General features: G+C 39.5%; 3 protein-coding genes across 3 annotated transcripts; 2 read left to right on the top strand and 1 right to left on the bottom strand.

Moving 5' to 3' along the window:
• The first annotated feature begins 1177 nt into the window (after window positions 1-1177).
• On the top strand, window positions 1178-8715 carry LOC122352779 (sialic acid-binding Ig-like lectin 6). The gene is given in 12 exon segments (XM_043250423.1): window positions 1178-1398; window positions 2017-2085; window positions 2179-2523; window positions 2595-2843; window positions 3038-3289; window positions 4504-4677; window positions 4680-4757; window positions 4856-5104; window positions 5921-6002; window positions 6083-6122; window positions 6218-6444; window positions 6598-8715. Coding segments are annotated over 11 exon segments (1809 nt in total). The 5' UTR covers window positions 1178-1398; window positions 2017-2027; the 3' UTR covers window positions 6653-8715.
• LOC122352989 (carcinoembryonic antigen-related cell adhesion molecule 5-like) lies at window positions 8572-12113 on the top strand (the record flags this gene model as incomplete). Its single annotated transcript, XM_043250806.1, is given in 9 exon segments — window positions 8572-8803; window positions 8806-8928; window positions 9000-9254; window positions 9808-9852; window positions 9855-10058; window positions 10139-10387; window positions 10939-11142; window positions 11219-11399; window positions 11682-12113. Coding segments are annotated over 7 exon segments (1185 nt in total), but the record flags the coding sequence as incomplete, so codon positions are not given.
• Window positions 12114-15770: 3657 nt separating this feature from the next.
• LOC122352934 (meteorin-like protein) lies at window positions 15771-21711 on the bottom strand. Its single transcript, XM_043250701.1, has 4 exons — window positions 21566-21711; window positions 19033-19394; window positions 16828-16887; window positions 15771-16476 (listed from the first exon to the last, which is right to left on the bottom strand). The coding sequence occupies exons 1-4, from the start codon at window positions 21646-21648 to the stop codon at window positions 16151-16153; spliced, it is 831 nt and encodes a 276-aa protein (XP_043106636.1). The 5' UTR covers window positions 21649-21711; the 3' UTR covers window positions 15771-16150.
• Between the last annotated feature and the right edge of the window lie 743 nt (window positions 21712-22454).

The raw sequence follows: 22454 nt of genomic DNA, 5'->3' as shown, positions 1-22454 counted from the left end.
GTACTTGTCATTTGAATATCTAGGGATTGTGTTGAAAGGTGCTCCACGCATCCTGTTTATCATTATTTACAGGCCTCCAAAATATTCTCCAGCCTTTGTTGAAGAGTTCACAGAATTGTTATCAATGATTTGTTCAGAATTTGACTGTTTTGTGAAAACTGAGGTCATTGCATTTGGAAATAAAGATGAAGTTCACAAGGTGAATGCATATCTTGACTCAAGGGGTCAAACAACCAAAAGGCAAGTCAAGAATCTTGGTGTGATTCTAGAGACCGACCTTAGTTTCAGCTGTCATGTCAAAGCAGTGACTAAATCAGCGTACTATCACCTAAAAATATTGCAAGAATCAGATGCTTTGTGCCCAGGCAAGACCTGGAGAAACTAGTCCATGCCTTCATCACCAGCAGGGTGGACTATTGTAATGGTCTCCTCACTGGCCTTCCCAAAAGACCATCAGACAGCTGCAGCTCATCCAGAACGCTGCTGCCAGGATCCTGACTCGAACCAGAAAATCAGAGCACATCACACCAGTCCTCAGGTCCTTACACTGGCTTCCATTGACATTTAGAATTGATTTTAAAGCACTTTTACTCGTTTATAAATCACTCAATGGACTAGGACCTAAATACATTGCAGATATGATCACTATTTATACACCTAACAGACCACTCAGATCACTAGGATCAAGTCAGTCAGAAATACCAAAGGTTCACACCAAACAAGGAGAATCTGCTTTTAGTTGTTATGCTGCTCGCATCTGGAAGCAGCTTCCTGAAGAGATCAGATGTGCTGAAACATTAGTCACTTTTAAATCCAGACTCAAAACTCATCTGTTTAGTTGTGTATTTACAGAATGAGCACTGTGCTGCGTCCCAACTGTGCTACTTTGCTTCTTTTATTTTAAACTGTTTTAAATCAATCTCTTTTTGCTTTAAATTCAATTTATCTTAAATCAGTGTTTTTATTTTATTTTAATTTTTTTATTGTTATTTAAATCTTGTAATTATTTTATTTCCTCTTTTGTAACGCACTTTGAATTACCATTGTGTATGAAATGTGCTATATAAATAAACTTGCCTTGCCTTGCCTTGCCTATCAAAGATTCAAAAATGTATTAAAACCATATCTCACGAGGAAGGAGGAACTCTCACTGATGCTGGACTGTTCCACCAAATATGAGACCTGCAAACCTGCATGTCCTAAAATCTCCACGTCTCCCACCTTTACGCCCTGGTCAAGGCCCGAAGGCCCCATCGTGGGACCATTTGAGGGACGAATGTTCCTGGTGGTCTTTGACGCACACTCAAAATGGTTGATGTGATGGATTCTACAATATCATTCAAGATGGTTCAAGTTCTGCGTGGTCTATTCAGTCTCTACAGTGTGCCTGAGATTTTAGTTAGAGACCATGGCCCACAATTTAAAGTTGATCTGTAAAGTATGTAAAGTTATTAGAATGTCTAGAAGTGTTACATCTTTTTAAAATGAGTAGTTTGCTGAATACGTGTGGTACTCTAATTGTTATTTCTTGAGCTGAATTAATATTAAAAGAAGAAGAAAAACACGGTGTAGACTGATTTAAGAAGCGAGGAGGTGGTGTAATGTACATGAGGGGTGACTAGCCTTGCGCCTGTAGTTATCTTTAACAGACTTCAGAAGATGCTTTTGCTAAACCAGCACATAAACGGTACTTTAATTAAAAAATCTGTAATATTGAATTGATACACAGCAAAATCCCTGGTGTTAAATGAACACTGCTGGGTGTCTATATGTGTCCACAGTACAGACTGTTAAAAGTAACACTGAAGTAGTGTGAAAGTTAATAAGGCAATTAAGAGATTCGTCATTATAATTCAGTTACAGCAGCCAAACACTATGTAATATTATAAAGTCAAGGGTCGAGAGACCAAATAAAATAAACACTGATCAGTGTAAAGGTAACTAAAATTGTAATTTTTTTCTTTGGTGATTCTGCTTGTTAACATCAGGTGAAATTGTGCATTGATTGTGTTGCAGGGGTCGCTGAGATGGCGTCGGTCCGAATCGCTCGTCCTCTTCATCTGATCTTTTTGCTCATGATTAATGGTGAGTCAGAACTGCTTATGCTTTTCAACATTCTCCAGCTCTACATGTACCAGTTATTAATTTTAATAATAATTTAAAAATATATATTTTCAGATGTTTTCGGTGATTATTGGGGTGTCAGATACAGTCCTTCACACATCTGTGCTCTAAAACACTCATCAGTGATAATGAGATGCACTTATACATACCCTTCTGGATATAAGATCGAGAAAGCGTTCTGGTTCAAAAACCCTGTAAAGGATGAAGAGCCTCCAGATCTGTCTGAGGACCCTGAATACAGTCAGAGGTTTCAGTATCTGGGAGATAAACAGAAGAGCTGCACCATGAGACTGAGTCATGTGACACAGAAAGATGAACACAAGTACTATTTCAGATTCATCACTGATAAACCTGATGGAAAATGGACTGGTGAACCAGGAGTGACTCTTACTGTTTTAGGTGACTCTGATGAGGTTTCTCTCTTCTTGAATAATAATCAGTGTATGATATAATGTGTGTGTTGTGTTCAGATCTTCAGGTGGAGTCTCCTGAGAGAGTGACAGAGGGAGATTCAGTCCGTCTGACATGTAAAAGCAGCTGCGCTCTGACTGACAGAGCAACATTCATCTGGTACAGAAACTCACAGCCATTAACTGAGAGAAGAGACAGAAACAATATACTCCTGCTGCAGTCAGTCAGAAGAGAGGATGCAGGCAGATATAGCTGTGCTCTACAGGAACACACTTACATCTCTCCTGAGGTTCATCTCAATGTCATGTGTGAGTACAGATTCAATCATATTTCTTGAGTAAATATATTGAAACACACAGATAATTCATACAACAGAATCAAAATTAGAAATTCAAAATACAAAAATCTGTATAATGCCCAAAGAGAGTCTCTATAAACTCTTAAGCTGATAGAAACCAAATTCCAACACCTAAACTGTAGAAACTCATAACCTTTTTTGTAGACCCACCCAGGAACGTCTCAGTGTCCATCAGTCCATCTGAATTAGTGGAGGGAGATTCAGTGACTCTGATCTGCAGCAGTGATTCAAACCCACCTGCAGAAATCAGCTGGATTAAAAGAGGAAAGATTATAGGATCTGGAAGAATCTACAACATCTCAAAGATCAGATCTGATCACAGTGAAGAATACAAGTGCAAGTCCAGAAATGAACATGGAGAGAAATACTCTGAAGCTGTGACTTTAAATGTCATGTGTGAGTAATTGGTTAATTTGTTGCATTGTGTATATATATATATAACTTGTTATACACACACACACACACAATAATGTGAACTGATATTTTAATATATTATAACATGACAAATGTTTAAACTGAGAAGTTGTACACTTTTTATCCACTAAATAAGTTTCAAATTTGATGCCTGCTAGGATTTTTTAAAAGTTGGCATGAGGCAAAGGGCTGAAAAGGAAGATATTTTTAGAACTAATTGATCTATCAGTACGTTTCTCCTCTCAAAACTGGCAGTTGATTATCAGTTGTTTATGCTTTCAAATGAAATAAAGGAAAAACTATGTGTCTGTGGTGCTTTCAGAACTGATTCACGGTATCCTGAGAAGATCTTTGGCTAAAACTAGCTAATGTTAAAATGAGTGAATCCATGCTAATGTACAAGCCTAAATAGCAGACTTTTCTCACTTCTTGTACAGTGTAGTTCAAAAACACATAAACACAGTTACGTCTAGGTCAGTTAAGATAATTCACATCAGGCCTGTAGCATAAAAGGATGTCGAAGGCTGTTTCTCAGAGGAAGGCTACATACTCCAGAGGCTGCATTTGCAAGCTACATACATCATGAAGGCTGTTTTTTTTTTTAATTAACTGAGCATTTTATTTATGAGTGAGAAGCACATTGCAACACTTCATATTTAACTAAGAATAATGGGCAAATATAACTAGTAGTGAACAACAAGTAAGATCTCCTTTATGACGTATGCAGCCAAATGTGATCTCTGAAAGATGCAGCCTTCCGTTTGAGAAATGGCTTAAAAGAGACAGAGTTTCTCAGAAGTAAAGATGGGCAGAGGCTCACCAAACTGTGAAAGCATCTCTAATGGTATGGGGTGCATAAGTGCATATGGTATGACCAGTTTACATGTTTTGGAAGGTGCTATGAATTCTGAAAGGTATATAAAGGATTTAGGCAACATATGCTCCTCCAGATGATGTCTATTTCAGGAAGGCTTTGTGTATTTCAGCAGAACAATGCAAACCACATACTACAGGTATTACAACAGCATGGCTTCATAATAGAGAACCATTGCTTAATTGGTCTGCTGCAGTCCAGATATTTCATTAATCATTAATCATTAAATTAAAAATATGTCAGAGATGACTACAAACTCTTAAGCTGCTAGAAAGCAAATTCCAACACCTAAACTGTAGAAACTCATAACCTTTTTTTGTAGACCCACCCAGGAATGTCTCAGTGTTCATGAATGGATCTGGTGAAATAGTGGAGGGAGATTCAGTGACTCTGATCTGCAGCAGTGATTCAAACCCACCTGCAGAAATCAGCTGGATTAAAGGAGGAACAACTGTAGGATCTGGAAGAATCTACAACATCTCAAAGATCAGATCTGATCACAGAGAGAATACAAGTGCAAGTCCAGAAATAAACATGGAGAGAAATACTCTGAAGCTGTGACTTTAAACATCATGTGTGAGTTAATTGTGGTTCAATAACTGTTATCAAACAGATTAGAGGGTGAACATGAGGGTTGTAAAACATGAATGTAAAACTTAATTTGTCTGGTTTAGACCTACCCAGGAACGTCTCAGTGTTCATGAATGGATCTGGTGAAATAGTGGAGGGAGATTCAGTGACTCTGATCTGCAGCAGTGATTCAAACCCACCTGCTCTGAACTTCTTCTGGTTTAAGGAGAATCAAAGCTCATCTGTTGGATCTGGACAGAGTTTCAGTGCACTACAGAGTGGACGCTTCTACTGTGAGGCTCACAATCAACACGGATCTCAGAGATCAGATGCTGTTTCTGTCACTGTACATGGTGTGTATCAATCACTGAGTCATTCTGTGACTAGACAAATATTTCTGCTACTGATGAGCTAGGAGAAGAAGAAAATGTGATGGTGGGGGTATGAATAAAGAATTATAATATATAATTTAGAACCTGAATATTTATTAAGAACCTGATGTTAACAAGGTGTTTACTTTAATTAGGGTCTTGACTTTTTAATTTTACATTTTATTTGGGCTGCTATAATTGAATTATAAAAGCCAGACCTTTGCAAAGTTGAAAGTCATCAGATGGTGATGATTATATTTTAGCATAATCATTATTTGACATAAATCACTAAACTCATTTAGAGTCTAATCTCTGAGTTAAATTTCCTTTTATTGTTTCCTTTATCATTACTCAGTTAATCACTTAATTACCTCATTAGCTTTATCACTGGATCAGTGTGGATTATATAAAAACTGGACAGTGTTAATTTAGCACTAAGGATTTCACCACCTGGTGACCAAAGAGTGTGAAACAAGCAGATATATTACAGACAGAGAAGTAAAGTGCAAGGGTCAGAAATTAAAAATCCTGGCATATTTTTATTCCAGCCATGAACTCAGCAGCTGATTTCACCAGAGGAGTCTTTCAAGACACAAACAAGTCTTGAGTCAAATCCCAAGTCCTCAAAGAGTTTTATTGGTTAAAATGTTGTCGACATTATGGAGATCAGTGTTTGCTTTAGTTAGGATAAATAAACAATAAATGCAATTGTGTTGAAATGCAGCTGTACACTATGAATCATGGTCTTGTTTAGTGTGTAAAGATTAAAACATTGTCTTGTCACTTGTCTTCTTGTAGGAAGGAAGTTTCTGTATGCGGTTGCTGGAGTCACTGGAGGACTGGGATGTTTAATCTTTATTACCATCATTGCGTTGCTCGTGTAAGTTTTATGTTGTCTGTCAAGAAACACATTAGTATACCAAGCTTATGTCCTACATTTTAGATTATTCTTTATTACAGGAGGAAAAAACTGAGACCTAATAACGTCGCACAAAATCAGGTAAATCCAATGATCAAAGAGCGTTCAGCAAATGTCATACTCAAAGGTATTCATAATTTTTTGCCATAAGTGAAGTTCTTTTTCTCTTATTTTAGGATGACCTTTATGTGAATGTAGCAGCTCACGGTGGCTCTCCGTCTAAATCTGATGCCGTGAATCAAAACGATGCCCTGTATTCCTTAATTACTCTCAGCAATTTTTCTGACGATACAGAAGAAATCCAGTATGCCACCGTCCTGCATCACAAAGAGGTCAACCAACCGGAAAAGAGCGAAAGCCACTATGATAACATTGGACAATACCAGACTGATGCTTCCCGGAGGTGAGAAACTCAACCTTGGCGTAATAAAACATTCATAGAATCAGAACACGTTTGAGCTCCCTCGAATGCCGTTCGTGCATCGTTCGAGGTTATTTTAGTTGGCCTCAGTAATAACGCAATGCAGTGACGTCTCTGGATATGTTCCTTTGACAGATCTACTGATCGGATGGTGGAGGATCAAGCAGTGATATACAGCACACTCAAATGATCAACGGATCGTGTTGAAATGAATGATCTTCATGTTGGCTTCGCCCAGGTGTGGTGGGAACGTGCTGAAGTGTCATGTATTCCTTCTAGTTTTACCTAAGAGTATTTTTTTTTCACCGGCCCTCTGATTCAAGTGTTGCTGAGCTCTTCATGCGGTTTGCATGAAATATGGAGACCCTCCTGACAAAATATGGGTTCAATTTTAATCTACATTATTTTGGTTAATTGGGTTTGTATGAAATTTGCCATGTTTTGTCTAGAGCAACTTCTGGCAACAACTTGTCAAGAGAAGTAGGCGGAAATTTTCATGATTTCATCATTTCCATGAGCTGCCTGCTGTGAGCAGTATATGCAATATCTTGTTATATTTAACCTGATTGAGTCAATAAGGATGTCTTTCAAACCGCACAAATCCCTGCAGACGTATTTCTGTTTAAATGATGCATATGACTTGTGGTTTTTCCATTGTTGCTTGGAATAAATTGTAATTTCAGAACTTTCAGGCCTATCTCTGTCATTCAAGTATATAAATAGCACTGGTGTTGGTGGGTTGGTTGGTACTTCGTGTAAATGCATTGAATAACTGGCTAATAATATGTTTTATAGCTAAACGTCTTGATTGATTTTATATATAGATATTGCACATACATGTATACGTGCCACTAGAAACACCCTCACAGCCACTGTTGTATTTTTTTACTATTATTTATGTCACTGCAATTAATCACTAGAAGCTAAAAGAAGGGGAAATGACGTGGGAATGACATCATTCTGGTTATAAACCTTCCTTATTTTTCTTCATGTCTCATTTGGTGTAAACTGATGAGCTGTCCTCTGCTACGGTATGACCAGTTCTGTATCATGTTTTGATGTTTTGAACTATTTTAATTGCTAGTAAATTGTTTTAACGTTATTATTAATTATTATAACAAATAATTACAATTACAGTTTTCAGGCAGAATGGCTGGAATGTCTATTTTTGTTCATCTCAACCGTATTGGGATTCCTGTGTTGCAGGTAGCAGTCAGAATGGCTCTTCTTTTCTTCATTTTTTCTGTCATGATTTTCGGTGAGTTTCTGAAGCTTCTCAATGGTCTTGTTCAGACTGTCCAGTCGCACGTGGTTTCGAGTCTTGTTCAAACTGCATTTCTGGAGATGAGTTTCAGTCTAAACACTCAAATTGGAACGTTTACTGGCAATATTCACTTTGTTCATGCAAAATGTACATTTGTTATTACATTTTATTGCCTCTCTGTGCCCACATACTGTATTTAGATGCAGCTAAATTGTCAATAAAATGGTTTTCTTTCATATATTTTACTGTTACTGTTGTCAGACAGTGGACTGTATCTATTTATGTATCTGATTCCATCTTATACACACCCTCCAATCTCGCAGGAACCCAAGTACGTCTTTTCATTGTCTCCTCTGTGACTTTACTCTCCACAGCCGTGATGATTTCATACTGACTTTCAGTAGGTTCATGGCTTGTACTGCCCTTCTGCCCAGTACTGGCGCTGCAGACCCTTCATCAACGACCATGAACTCCACTCTGGACAATTTCTTGTTTCTAGGGTTCCGCAGTTTGACTTTGCATTTTTCCAGTGACTGTAGTGTGCTTTTATTGTATATCACCAGCACTTTCTCTGTCTTTTCAATGTGTTTGGATGGGTTTAACAGGTTGACAGGTATTATATTACAGCTAGCTCTGCAATCTAACTGTAACTTCACCTGTTCTTTTCTTAGGAGCATGGCAGCAAAAGGTTTTGGGGCGGTTTCTGTTTATCCTCTGACATTGCGTTCACCATCTTTACTGTTAAACCACAAACTTCGCAACACTGCTACTCAACAAAAGAGATTCAAAGATCTTGAGTAAATATGTTAGTAACTGGTGCTAATCTTTTCTTTGGATGAATTCTCTGTTTCAGGGTTTCTAGTGATAGTGATTTTAAAGTGGACTACTGTTATTCACGCATTTGTGCACTAATGAACTCATCAGTGACAATAAGATGCAATTATGAATACCCTCCTGGACATCAGATCAAGAAAGTGTTCTGGACCAAAGGACCTATGATAAAGAATACAGAGCCTCCAGATCTGTCTGAGGACCCTGAATACAGTCAGAGGTTTCAGTATCTGGGAGATAAAAGAAGAGATGCACCATGAGACTGAGTCATGTGACACAGAAAGATGAACACAAGTACTATTTCAGATTCATCACTGATAAACCTGGTGGAAAATACACTGGTCGTTCAGGAGTGACTCTTACTGTGACAGGTGACTCTGATGAGGTTTCTCTCTTCTTGAATAATAATCAGTGTATGATATAATGTGTGTGTTGTGTTCAGATCTTCAGGTGGAGTCTCCTGAGAGAGTGACAGAGGGAGATTCAGTCCGTCTGACATGTAAAAGCAGCTGCGCTCTGACTGACAGAGCAACATTCATCTGGTACAGAAACTCACAGCCATTAACTGAGAGAAGAGACAGAAACAATATACTCCTGCTGCAGTCAGTCAGAAGAGAGGATGCAGGCAGATATAGCTGTGCTCTACAGGAACGCAATCACTATCTCAGATCACCTGATGTTCAGCTTAATGTCACATGTAAGTATTTGCTCATAGTTTGAACATACTTATTATATAAGTGCAAATAGCAATCCTAAATTGGCATGATTGACTAGGGCTAGAATCTGCCCAAAAATGAAAACAAAGTGTTGGGTAGGGTTAGGGTAGGTGTAGGAGAGTCCCAATAAGGGTGTCAACTACGCTTTCTATATAATAATTACAATTAAAATTAACATTTACACTCAATAAGCTGCATTCTGTTTTATAAACTTAGTGCACTTAGTGAAAATAGCCACCCCAATAATTATTATGTTTTGGTTGCTTAATTAAGACTGATTTGTAGTGTGCACTGTGGTTACATTTGTTGTATATCAGCTGTATGCTATTAGATAATTGCAACATATAAGTTAAGCTTCTTATATTGTTTGTTTTTATCATCAGTGTTAACTATGTGTCCTAATAGCAACCAAAATGCAACATTGTAAAACAAATATAGTTTTCTAAGCTGATGACATTAAAGTTTCTTAAAATACTGTATAGTCTCAATTTAATTTAGTTGTTTGTTTAATTGTTATTTTTGTTTTGTTCATAGACCCACCAAAGAGTGTCTCAGTGTCCATCATTCCATCTGAAATAGTGGAGGAGATTCAGTGACTCTGATCTGCAGCAGTGACTCAAACCCACCTGCAGAAATCAGCTGGATTAAAGGAGGAACAACTGTAGGATCTGGAAGAATCTACAACATCTCAAAGATCAGATCTGATCACAGTGGAGAATACAAGTGCAAGTCCAGAAATGAACATGGAGAGAAATACTCTGAAGCTGTGACTTTGAACATCATGTGTGAGTTAGTGAGTTCAATAACATTAAATTATTATTTTTATTAATATGATTGTTATTGATATGATTTTTGTCTGGTTTAGACCCACCCAGGAACGTCTCAGTGTTCATGAATGGATCTGGTGAAATAGTGGAGGAAGATTCAGTGACTCTGATCTGCAGCAGTGATTCAAACCCACCTGCTCTGAACTTCTTCTGGTTTAAGGAGAATCAAAGCTCATCTGTTGGATCTGGACAGAGTTTCAGTGCACTACAGAGTGGACGCTTCTACTGTGAGGCTCACAATCAACACGGATCTCAGAGATCAGACGCTGTTTCTGTCACTGTTAAAGGTAGAGCAGTTAAATATTTCTGTGGAGCATTTTTTTAAAAATTATAAATGAATGCATACTTGTTATTAAAGTGTCTATTTTTAGTGTTTTATTATGAATTACAGAAAGCATATTAAAGTCTTTAACTAATGAGATAATTGTTATTAATAGCATTATGATTTATTTAATTGTGCAAAGAGTAAACAAAAATACACTCGTGGCCTACTATCTGTTCACATACACTACTAGATTAAAGCGTACTGTTAATGTAAATCTAGTAGTTAATTGTACATAAACATTGTCTAACAACCAATAAATGTAAATTTAAGGTTAAAGTTTGCTTTATTACCATTATTAACTAGCATAAGGATACGCTAGCTGAGCTCGACGACAGTAAAGTTAAGAAATACAAGACAATGACAGAAGAGTTTTGAAACAAAATGCAACCGCGCCTGCTAAAATATTTTGAAGCCTGTTGCTTTCGGTCATCCTTTTAATTCATAATGCGCAATTTTTTTAAATCTATATTTGTACTGATGCGAGGTCATACTTCAGTTTTCATTCTTTTCCAGAAAGAGGTAAAGCAGTCCTGTACGCAGCTATAGCGTTCGCAGCGGATGTGGAGTTTTACTCCTTATCTTCATCCTAGTGCTCGCAAGGTGACCTCTTAGCTTTTAATGATGGTGTGCTCGTTAATGGTTATGAATGTGTTCACATGCTTATCTTTGTACTACAGGAAGGCAAAAGGCTTTTCTTCAGATGTCAGACAGAAGCAGGTCAGAACTGAAATTGAAATCGCAGCTTAGTATTTCTTTGTTTTGAGCCAAAGGGACACGCATCTCTCTTCTCCAGGTTCAACAAGCTTCCAGCTCTGAAGATGACGGGCTGTATGACAGAGTTACTCCCAACACACCCGAGCAGATCCCGCTGTGGGACAGGCTACAAATATAACGTACTCAACCGTCCAACATGTCACAAACATTAAAACCATCTACGAGAATATTAGAGTGCACCATACTGACTCTGCTGCGAGGTTAGCCATGTTTTTTTTTATGGGGCCAGTAAATATATTAGGGTGGCACAGACAATATTTTGCTTGCTTGCTTAAACAGTGCATGAATTGCACGTAAATAGGGGAGGAGTTAAGAGCGTTCTACAGTAGCACACACCATACAAGTGTATATTTATTCTTAATATAGTGTTTTGTCGACATCTGTGTTCATTTAGGAAATAAAATGCGCACCTGGAGGTGATGACATGAGAGAATATGATCTAAAAGGTCGTTGACTCTTCGTATTTGATTGTTGTTGCACAGATCCGATACGATGGAGGGTACCTCAGTGGTTTACAGCAGAGCCAAGTGATCCAGGACCCTTCGCGGGGATTGAAAATGACGCTGGGCTCCAGCTGAGTGTAAATATATAGTAGCTGCTGCAGCTTTGAATCAGATGTTTCTATGTGTGTCGAGACGTTTCTCCCTGTCAGTCGTTGAACAGGAAGCACTGATCAGACGCATTGGTACAGCGTGGTGGTTATTTACATCATTGCTTTGAGACTGTGGTTTGTGATCTGGGAAGTTATCATCCACCGCTAGCCGCATGCATACGCCTGTGGACACATTTTCTGTTTTGTAACATTTCCGAAGATTTGCGTAATTTTCCGTAAATAGACGTTTCAGTTTTAGCCTACACGTCTTACACGTTTCATAAAACAATGTTTGATGCTTTGACACTGAATCATTTCATGCATGTTTAAAGTACTGGTTTATGTTTTAAATAAAGTTTATATTTGTACGTTTTTTGGCGATGTTCTATTAAAGTCTGAAATTAGAAATGAATTAATTCATGTGTTGAATGTTCCGTATAACAAATACCTACTTTGCATGCTTTACAGCCTGACGGATTATGACTGTTTATCAATTTTGTTCTTTATCTTTATTAGATACATTTTAATGCGATATATGTGACTGAAATGCAGTGTTATAAGTTGACGCTGATTTACAGACCGATCCTATAGGATAATTACCCACCTTCTTCCTGAGGTAAAAATCGGCGCTGTCGATCCTACGACAATAACTTCCGGTCTCATCCGCGTCTAGATATTTTTAGCTGTACAAAACAGTTCATTTTGCTGCTTGAAATTAAAATTGGTTCTCGTGTTATTTTAACGTATTATCTTAATTATGAACACAAACAGTGCAAACAGTTGTACCGTTCACGGCACGTTGTTATTTGCCTCGTTATTTACGTTATAGTCTAACGAACCGGAAGCCTCGCGCACACGCTTACTTCGCGTTCAGGAAAAAGGTGGATGTAAACAGTTGGGATGCACGCATAGTGGTTGCAAAAGACCTGTAAGAGGAGGATAAAAGCACAAAAAAATGATATTTAATTGATTTTATATTTTACAATTCGTCGTTATATTAACTCATTTCAGTAGAGATGTAGTTACATATACTGTGCACCAGGGCGCACTGTAGTCTAAAGTAGGATATCGTTTGTTCAGTTTTTCCACTCACCTGTTCAGTCACACAAATATGTTCCAACCCCAGTTCTCAATGAACCAGAATAATGCAACAAATCATAACTGAATATTTATGCACAATCAGGTAGTTCACAAACACCTCTCTTGGACAAAACAAGGGTTAGTTTCCACTAATGCAAACGTTGTGCTGCACAAATATAGAAATCTTTTTAAAGACGGCTGATATAATTTTTACAAATGCAAATTTGAAAAGTTGAGGGCGTTGCATTGTGGGATACATTATAGCATGCAATGCATTCTGGTCATGTACTGCACATTTTGACAAATGAAAATATGGCTATTCTGCTTAAAATACAAAGTTATACCAGCCTATGCTAGCCTAAGTCTAATGATATTAAAACTGGGGTGCAATATGGTACTTGGACGCAAAATAATCCGTCATAAAAACAATCAGGCCTATTCTGATAGCTATTAACCATGAAACTGACTTTAAATCGCAGCTAGCTGTCACTGGTTTACTTTGTGTTAAAGCTAACAGCAGCACACCGTTAAACAAACACTTCAAGCTGTAATGGTTTTACTGGCTTCCAGCGGAGACCCTCAAACCAGAGACACAGAAAGACGCTACGAGGAGTCGGCGCTGTTAATAATAACCCGTCACACACACTCAGAGTCATGTCTGAGTTATCTGTGCTTTCATTCCAGCCGTGCCTGAGACAGCTGAGCCGGAGAAAGTCTTAAGACTGGAGATCAGATGAGAGCTGGGCTCGTGTTCGCTCTGCCTGGAGATCAGCCCCTGAACGGCCGGGGGAACGGAAAGACGAAACTACAACGAGCTTGGATATTGTCGTGGTTCTGGTGGTCCGGTGTGAGATGAATAGAGGGATGTTTGCCCGGGATCTGTAAGCAAACACAAACACCAGATCTACTGGCTGAAACTAGTGAATAAATAGAGGAGCCAAGCAATGGTTAGTTTGTGGTTTCCACTGTGGTTTAATCAGGCTATATAGTAGCCATTGGTTTTGGTTTATATATATATAATATAGATATTTTTCCTCAGAATTATAATGAAGATGTCTTTCTGAATTACATGTCTTTATCTGTATAGGTTTCTATGGCTCAAGGCTGGCATTTAATGCATTTGAGGTGCAAGTACTTGATAAACATATTCACTCAGTATCTCATTTTTAACCAAGATGGCTTTTAGAGGATTGTGCATCTGAACTGTTCATATATTTGTAGTTTAAACTATAATACTGATATAAACCTTTAGCTTTTTCCAGTAAAACCATTACAAAATTCCTCTTTGTAGTGTTTTGGACATTCGTTCAAGAGGATTTAATATCCCACCAACACAATCATCATTATACTTTCCATTAAAACCAATGCAATTCCCATCAAATCCATTACACTTTCTGTAGTTTTTCTTCAGCGGGGTAAGCATGTTTGAGGGAAAGTTCAACAGAACGAAATGAAGATCCAGTTGAGCTGTGAGAGTCCCTGAACAGCCGTGAATGCCCGTCACACACGGAGAGGAACCGTCCAACTTGGCGGTAATTCACGGAAAACGCGAAAGAGCGGTTCGCATTTTACATGAAGGATTAATAAAACTTTGCTTCAGAATCACACAAGCTTGGAAATTCGATCTCAGGACGACAACGCATAACATGAGCCTGGCGCAGCGTGCCGTGTTATTTTATTCTGAACTTTAACTTGGGATAGACTAAAGGTGGCAAAAAGTAAACTGTATCTGACACAGGACAGAAACAAGGGATTTGTTCAGTTCATACGGTTTCTTCTGTGGACATTTGGTCATGGTTAGGCGAACGGAAACATCTTCTCAGAAATAGAAAACCTTTTTGCGTTCTCGTGTTTGTTTTTCGGGAGCCAAATAATAACTTTTAGGAAAGTTCTCTCTTGGTTATTTTTAATGCAATAAACTTCCTAGCATGTTCTAGTATGAAGGTAAACCAGTAGCAAAGCTTGCTAATCTTACTGTGAGAAGTTATAATAGTTAGATTAATAGTCACGTTTTGCTACTGATTTACCTTCATAGTCTAGAAACCAATTAGCTTTGAATAAATAAGTACTAAATACTTATCAACACTCAGTAATTAATTAAAACAACAACTGAATTAAACACATATTGCTTGCTTTGAATCCTGTTAGGGCTTTTAGGTAACACAACGTTGAGGAACGACACCAGAACGCTTTAAATTGCTTGTGTTCACTTGATGATATGAAAATTGTACAATTTTCCCCACAGTTGGGCAGTTTTTGCAGAAAACACCCAGCAACACAAACACAAAACGACACCATGATGTTTCCATTGGGAGTGTTTTATTCCAGACTAAATCTGAGTCCAGGGAACAGACACACACACACACACACACACACACACACACACACACACACACACACAATGCACTCAAACTCACTCGTAAACACATGAACACAGTCCAGACGTCAGTCAGAAGAATTGACCGCTCAATAACTATAAACAAAGCTTTAAAGAAAAGCAGCGTCCATCGTCTCGCGGGCAGCGAGAGCTCATCTGACGGATCCCAGCGTTCCCAAACGCTCTCCGTACGGCTTTCAGACGTGAGCAATCAGAAACGAGAAAACACAACTTCTGTCTGTAACCCAAAACAGCCATCCATCTGAAAAACCTGCCAAAGCTCACTCGGGCCTCGTTTCACCCCAAAATCAACACTAACGAAGAAGAAACGTGGAAAAACAAATATAAAATAAATAAATAAATTGTGACATTATTCTCTGGACAATTTAAAATTCCCATGTCTTATATTATTTAAATCCAGCACAAATGCAGCCATTACATGCAACTATTTCACTATTTAAATGTCTTTTACTCATATTTAAAAAAATTATATATATTTGTAATTATAAATTACATTCAATTTAATTTAATTTAAATCAACATGAATATATTTATAAAAATAACAAAAATATTTATAATAATAATAATTATTATTATTTCACTAATGTTTATGTAAATTAAACATTGAAATAATTACATTTGTATACATAACGGCAGCATTTACAGTACTGAATTGAAATATAATTTACGCTGATTAATAGTAAAAACATTTTCCAGTAATAAATCTACAGAAACTCTGAATTATAAATAATGATAATGAGAATTTAGAAAATGCCGTAATGAGAATTTTGGAGGGGCGATGTACTTAATCGAACCCGGTTATGAAATCATTAGCATTTCTTTGAAGTATCCTCGATGAAACGTGTCATGTCTTGTGATTTGGGGATGAAGCGTGTGGTCTCTCAGTCCGTGTCCACGCGGCAGGGGTTGGTTCCCTCGTCCAGAGCCGTGCGGTACACCCTGATGAAGTCTTTATAAAGAGGAGCGCATCCCAGCCAGGCCTCGCCGAACCTCACGGCCCCCGTGAAGAGGAAGTCCCCCTGTCCCGCTCGGGGCCCGCAGCGCCGGGGGACCTTCACCCGCCCCGTCCACCGCCCGCGGCCCCCGCCGGACACGAACACGCGGCTCTTCTGCCGGTACACGTGACTCAGCGACAGCACCGCCGACGCCTGCTCTTCATCCTCCTCCTCCTCCTCCTCCTCCACACGATGAATGCTGCCGCGCGCCGCTGACAGACAGAGAGAGGTCCCCGTCATTTACAGAACAAATCATTCTTAAAAATGCAATTCACATCAAGCATGCAAAGAACGTTTGCGTTTGATTTGATTAACCAGTCCAGCTGTTTTTCTCAACAACGCAGTTTTGATTCACATGCGTATTCCTCAACTTTTTCTATCCACATGTCTGCCGGGGATGCGGTAAACGCAATCGTAGTCCACATACGTTTTGTGCTTAAATGCTATTTCTTTTTTAACTTCGGAACATTTCGGGATTTTCGGGACTCAAAGCGTGCAGAGAGCTTCATAGTCAGGTGTAAAGTTGAAATAGTTGAAATCGTTAAGAAGCGGGTTCTTCTTACCGAAGTCGCTGGTGCAGATGGCCATCAGCAGCTCGTCGTCAGCGCAGGGTCTGCATGCGGCTGAAACACACACACACACACACACACACACACACAATCAGGGAAACGGAGACACACTTCCTCCTCAGCTCCAGCTGTGATCTCTGACCTTTGCCCTCTGACCCCGTTCAGATACTATCATCATTATCTGCGTCTGACTGAGATTAAAGCACATTACGGCACGTTGAACATCTGTAAAATAAACACCTGTATGTCTAACGACGACTGAGATCCTGCAGTGACTGAAGCGTTTAAAGACGCCGTCCAGCCTTTTAATACGTTTGTCTTTACGACTGTTTTTTGGTTTCAGCTCTAAATGTTATGGTGCACACACGACCAATGGCGGAGCATATATTCACATCAAATGTAGATTACTTCGTGTCGCTCAAGCTCTCCTTCGTTTTCTGATAGAACAGTCTGTAAGCTCCTCTTTGCGCATTTGCACTGACTTCGTACGCAATCTACGAAAATAACGAAATTCCTTTGGTTTGCACGCTCCGTTACACTCTTAATATAAATCTTAAAAATGCCAAACGTTCTTGCAACCGAAACAGCTTCCTCAAAACAAACACACACGAAAAAAAGGGTCAGTTAAGTGACTTTTTGTTCAGAACAAGCTAAATAATCTTCTTTCGAAGAGAAAACAAGATTATTTTGCTCATCCCACTGCTTCTTTCAAGTAAAAATTCGCTTGATTTTGACATATTATAGACTAAATTCTCATTTAGAAAACACATTTTAAGCAAGATGGAGGCAAGCAAAATCAACAAATGAGCAATGATATGTGTGTCATAACAAGTACTTGGGCTTTAGCTTGATATGCTACCATTCATACCGTATATGTTTTTAATATAAGTCTTCTATGCAAATATATATTATTCCAGAATGTTCCCTAATGGTTATTTTTAGGTTTCCTAATAGTTCCTCCAGGGTTAAGACTATTTTTAGGTTTTTAACAGTTAAACAACTTTTACAAAACGTTACCTCATACTCAATACAGACGTTTTTTAATGGTTGTTTTTTAATGGTTATATCTACCGAGATTTACTTTCATTGATAAGTGTTATATTTTTCTTCTTCAACGTTAAATGTGCGTTTTGCGAATCCGAAACTGTCATCATCAGAGCGCTCTGGAAACGGCTGTTTTATGAGCACCGCAGACTTCAGCTAAAGGCTCGGCTGAACCAACAAATCACTGTTTGATGGGTCTGTGATGAACGGGAGGAAATTTATTGAGCGAAAATCTGACAAAAATGGGGTTTCAGTCACATGGGTGACTTTTACGATGCTTTTTTGGAGCACGAGCTTGTATAAATCAGAGTCTACTTTCATTGCTTACGAGAGAACAGACTGGGCATTCCTCACACACACACACACACACACACACTGTTGTCCCTGTAGACCCATCAGAAGCCCGTCCGAGTGTGAGTGAGACCAACAGGTGAAGAGCTCAGGACACCTCAAGACATGTTTATGAAGCTAAAGCGTCTGGAAACGGAGCGCGGAAAAAAGAGAAGAGGGGAAGGGAGAGAAACGAGCAAGGCCTTCTGAAGGACATCCAGGTATAAAGCAAGGTTTGAGTTCTGTATGTAGCCTGTGATTCTCTATTATATCATTACAAATCCCTCTTGAAGCCATTAAACTCATCTCACCTTCACAGACAATACAACGGCGTCTTTCATATCAGACCGACCAATGAGAGCGGACCTGAGCGAGCTGCTGACCAATCAGACGCGGCGCCGGCTGTGATTGACAGCTCTGCGGGCCGGTTGACCCCGGAGGGCGCCCCGATTAGACTGTTTATTTTCTTCTGTCAGGACGAACAGGGATCCGGGGGTCTGTCCGAGGTTTAGGTTTGACGGGGTCAGACGTTTTACAAGCTCTCTTTCATGTGAATGACGGCCATTTGACAGCCGTGTTATCCGAGCCCCAACACATCACTCTCCCTCTTTCACACGGATCCCTGTATGCTCCAGAGCTGGGAAACACAGCGAGCAGGTACTACACATACAGCATCGTGTGTTTGGGTTATGTGAAATTAACTAGGGATGTTAATATAATGGTCACATTGGTTAACCAGCATTCGGGAATATAAGACTATTAATAATTCTGTTATTTTGCCCACAATGTGATGATCACGATTCTTCTGAACGAGGTGTGTAGTACCTGTGTGTGTGGAGATGAGCTGGTACTGGAAGGCGGTGATTCTCCGGCCGATGTCCCGGCGGGCGGACGCCTCCATGAACAGCGCCCCCTCCCGCAGAGCGAAGCAGCGCACGCGTCCGGCCGCCAGGTCCTGCTCGGTCAGCAGCAGCCGCAGCGCTCCGGCCCGCTCCACGTACAGCCTGGCCCCGCGAGAGTCCGGCCGCGGCTTGACGCAGGCGCTCAGGGCAGCCTCCGCCGGCAGCAGGTTGGGCCTCAGGTTCACGATCACGGCTCCTGTGGGATAGAGCCACTCCAGAGAGCCTTCGGCGCAGCGCAGGTACACCTGCTCCACGTCCCGAGAGTGAGCCTCGTGTGTGAGCCCGCTGCGGACAGACAGACAGAGGTCACCGACTGACCCCGAGCATTCAGGGGCCAGCCAGGGACCGCCGGACCTCACGAGACCCCCCCGAGATATATGACGCTTTTCCCCCAGTCCAGGGAATCTGAACCTCACCCGTTGCTTACAAATAGATCCAAAATGCAAAAAGTAATAATAAAATATTTTTTATTTTAATAAGCACATAAAATTAGAAAACCTAAACGGAAATATTATGCTATCATGACATTTAAGCTTACTTGTAATAAAATATCAAATAATATGTATATTAAAATATATACTGCAATCCAACATTAAAGACAAAGAAAATTAATATTCATTATTTAGATGCTAGAGTCTTAAAAATATGTTTTCAAATATTCATCGAATATTACATTTATTTGTTTAAAATATTAACACTGTAATATAAAAAATCTCAAAATACCACCTGAAAGACAAAAATGTATATTAATTTATTTTATTTATATGCAGAATTTTAACAGTAGCTATCTATTTTTATAAGAATGTAAATGAATAAACATTTTTCCAGTGTTGCAGTGTTTACCATTTAATAATATTTTTTTTATTTAGTTTTACCGATTTAGCTATGTGCTATTTTTTACAATATCTATATACGTCTATTTTTTAGCTTGCTCTACCATAATAGTAATCCAAAGCGGACAAATTGCCTTTTGTTTTTCAGATGGACAGAAACCCATGAGCTTGACCGACTGATGACCTGCTCCTTATTCGAGCTCCACCTGAAGCTCAGAAGCGTATCGTACACGAGCAGGGTTAGTAGAAGATGGGAGATACGGCACAAGCTGTCATCCAGATGTGACATTTTTATATCCACCGCTATTTATAGCGCTTTCAAGTGGCTGTGGTTTGGCTCATTTGGGGATGATTACAGTGTTTGTGTCTGCTTGGGCTGGATCTCGGCCGACGGGTGTGCGGACGCTTTGAGGTCTACACTCTTCAGGTGTACACACCTCCTCCTGAAGGAAGCAGCACTGAAAACCCCATTCACTTTTCCCGGCTGGGTTTCTTCGATCTCGTGCTTTTAAAACATAACTGGCTGATTCCGAAACGCAGATTGATCGCATTCCTCCATTTCCACCAAATGCCGAAGCCCTGGCTCTTCGTGAGGGTGAGTAAACCATGGCTGGACTCCAGCTGGGGCATTATAATTAAACTGACGGGGTTCGGTTTCTGCTCAAACCAGAGCCAAATGTCCTCGGAGCAAACGTTTCGCACTCGTGACCCCGAAATTCCCTCCCGTTTCATCCGGCTGGCTTTTAATTAACGTTATTAAATCATTTTCTGGAGTCAATTAAGCTGCGCGGCGCGTAATAGAGGCCAGATTCGGCGCGGTCTGCTTCAAAGAGTCGAACGAGGGAGTTGAAAGGAGAAGTGCGAGTCGGCTACTAAACCAGAGAACAGAAAACACAGTCAACGAGACGCAGAGAGAAAGAGAGAGAGAGAACAGATGGGTATGGACGTCACTGCGGCCGCATAAAACACGACCGAAAACAAATCAGTGGCGTTTTTTTCACTTTAGCGAATTCGTTTAAGTGAATCGATTCTTTCAAGCGGATCATTTTTGGAAGCCGTGAACCGTTCGCGTAGTTTTTTTTTCTCGCAGTGACGATGCCAGATGCGATTTAATGATTCACGCATGTTGAACCAAAGTTGTAAACCAGCCGAAAGACAATTAAAAAAAACAAAGCTTCGCGAATCCGTATCGACCCGGCGGCGACATTTAAAAGAAGCGGTTCAGAAGGACAGTCGGTTCGCGAATCAGTGTCTTCAGGTAAAATGTAATAACATGTCCATTAAGGGCATGCCCGGACCTTCCCCATCACAAAGCTCTCACAGCATTTCATGATCTAAACCCATTGCATTTACAATTTTACAATTTTATTAATAGCTATAGGCTTTTTTGCATGGTCTTGACTAAATGCACAAAAGTATTTCTAATACAAACACCGCATAACGATCAACATGACAAATATTTATCTCGTTAAAAACTTTTTTATTTTGTATGCAATCATGCAAAGTATGCAAAAATAATAATAACATTGTGTGTGTGTATATATATATAATTTTGTCTTATTCTAAGCCCTTTGTATCTTAGATGATTTACACTGATATGAAGTGATGAAATGCAAGGCTCACCTTCCTCTCCAGTTGCACTGGTCGCTGGAATACTGTGCGCATCCACACAGGAGCAGAGCTGATAACAGAACGAGTAAAAACATCCTCAAACACCCCGACAATCTCTTCCAGTCTGTATGAAACCTCAGCCCACCTCAGCTCTACATGACAGCGCGCGCGAGTCTGAACCCGACACTGAGAGCGAGTCCCTCGTCAAACCTAAACCCCGCCCACAGCCCGCGACACGCCCCGGCCACGCCCACGCCAAGCTCTTGCGTGAACCAAGCCTATATTTATTTGATCAAAGCAGCCTGCAGAAAAAGCAGCAATCTTGTGTAATATTATATAATGCGAAATAACAGTTTTCTATTTTAATTTGCTTTAAATTGTAATTTATTGCCGCGATCAAAGCTGAATTTTCCAGTCAGTGTCACATAATCCTTAAGAAATCATGATGATTTATTATCAATGTTAGAAACGGTGCTCTTTAATATTTTCTGGGACCTGTGTTATTCTTTTTTGGACACTTAAAATGTTCTTAATTAATATTTTAATTCAGCAGATGCGTTAAATGGGTTAGAAAATATTTGGTCAAGAAATAGGCATATTGTCATTTTTATTTATTAAAGAATATTCCTGTGATCAGATCTGTTTTTTAGGAACCCATGTTATTAAGTATATTATAATAAAAAAATATATATATATTTTTAACCAAATAAATTCAGCCTAAGTGAGCATAAGATACTGCACTGATGCCAAAACTTCGAAACTTCTGAACTTCGTAGCAGGACAAACTGGAGAAAGTACATACGGGTATCCTGTACACTGAGTATTTGAGAGGTCGAGGTGCGGCAGGGTGTGTGTCTCCAGGCGTGTGTCTCCAGGCGGCTGAGGTTATTCTGGGCTCTAT

The sequence above is a fragment of the Puntigrus tetrazona genome, chromosome 1 (genome assembly GCF_018831695.1).
Source record: "Puntigrus tetrazona isolate hp1 chromosome 1, ASM1883169v1, whole genome shotgun sequence".
In the NCBI taxonomy this organism is placed as follows: Eukaryota; Metazoa; Chordata; class Actinopteri; order Cypriniformes; family Cyprinidae; genus Puntigrus; species Puntigrus tetrazona.
The sequence above is the reverse complement of the archived record's forward strand: the minus strand, read 5'-3'. Positions and strand labels throughout refer to the sequence as shown.

What these genes read in the sequence shown, in the direction of transcription:
- LOC122352934 (XM_043250701.1), bottom strand. Translation starts at nt 21,648, where the DNA reads ATGTTTTTACTCGTTCTGTTATCAGCTCTGCTCCTGTGTGGATGCGCA. An exon ending in CAGTGCAACTGGAGAGGAAG is followed by an intron (nt 19,395 to 21,565) that starts GTGAGCCTTGCA and finishes GTCTGTCCGCAG; the next exon opens with CGGGCTCACACACGAGGCTC. An exon ending in GCTCATCTCCACACACACAG is followed by an intron (nt 16,888 to 19,032) that starts GTACTACACACC and finishes TGTGTGTTTCAG; the next exon opens with CCGCATGCAGACCCTGCGCT.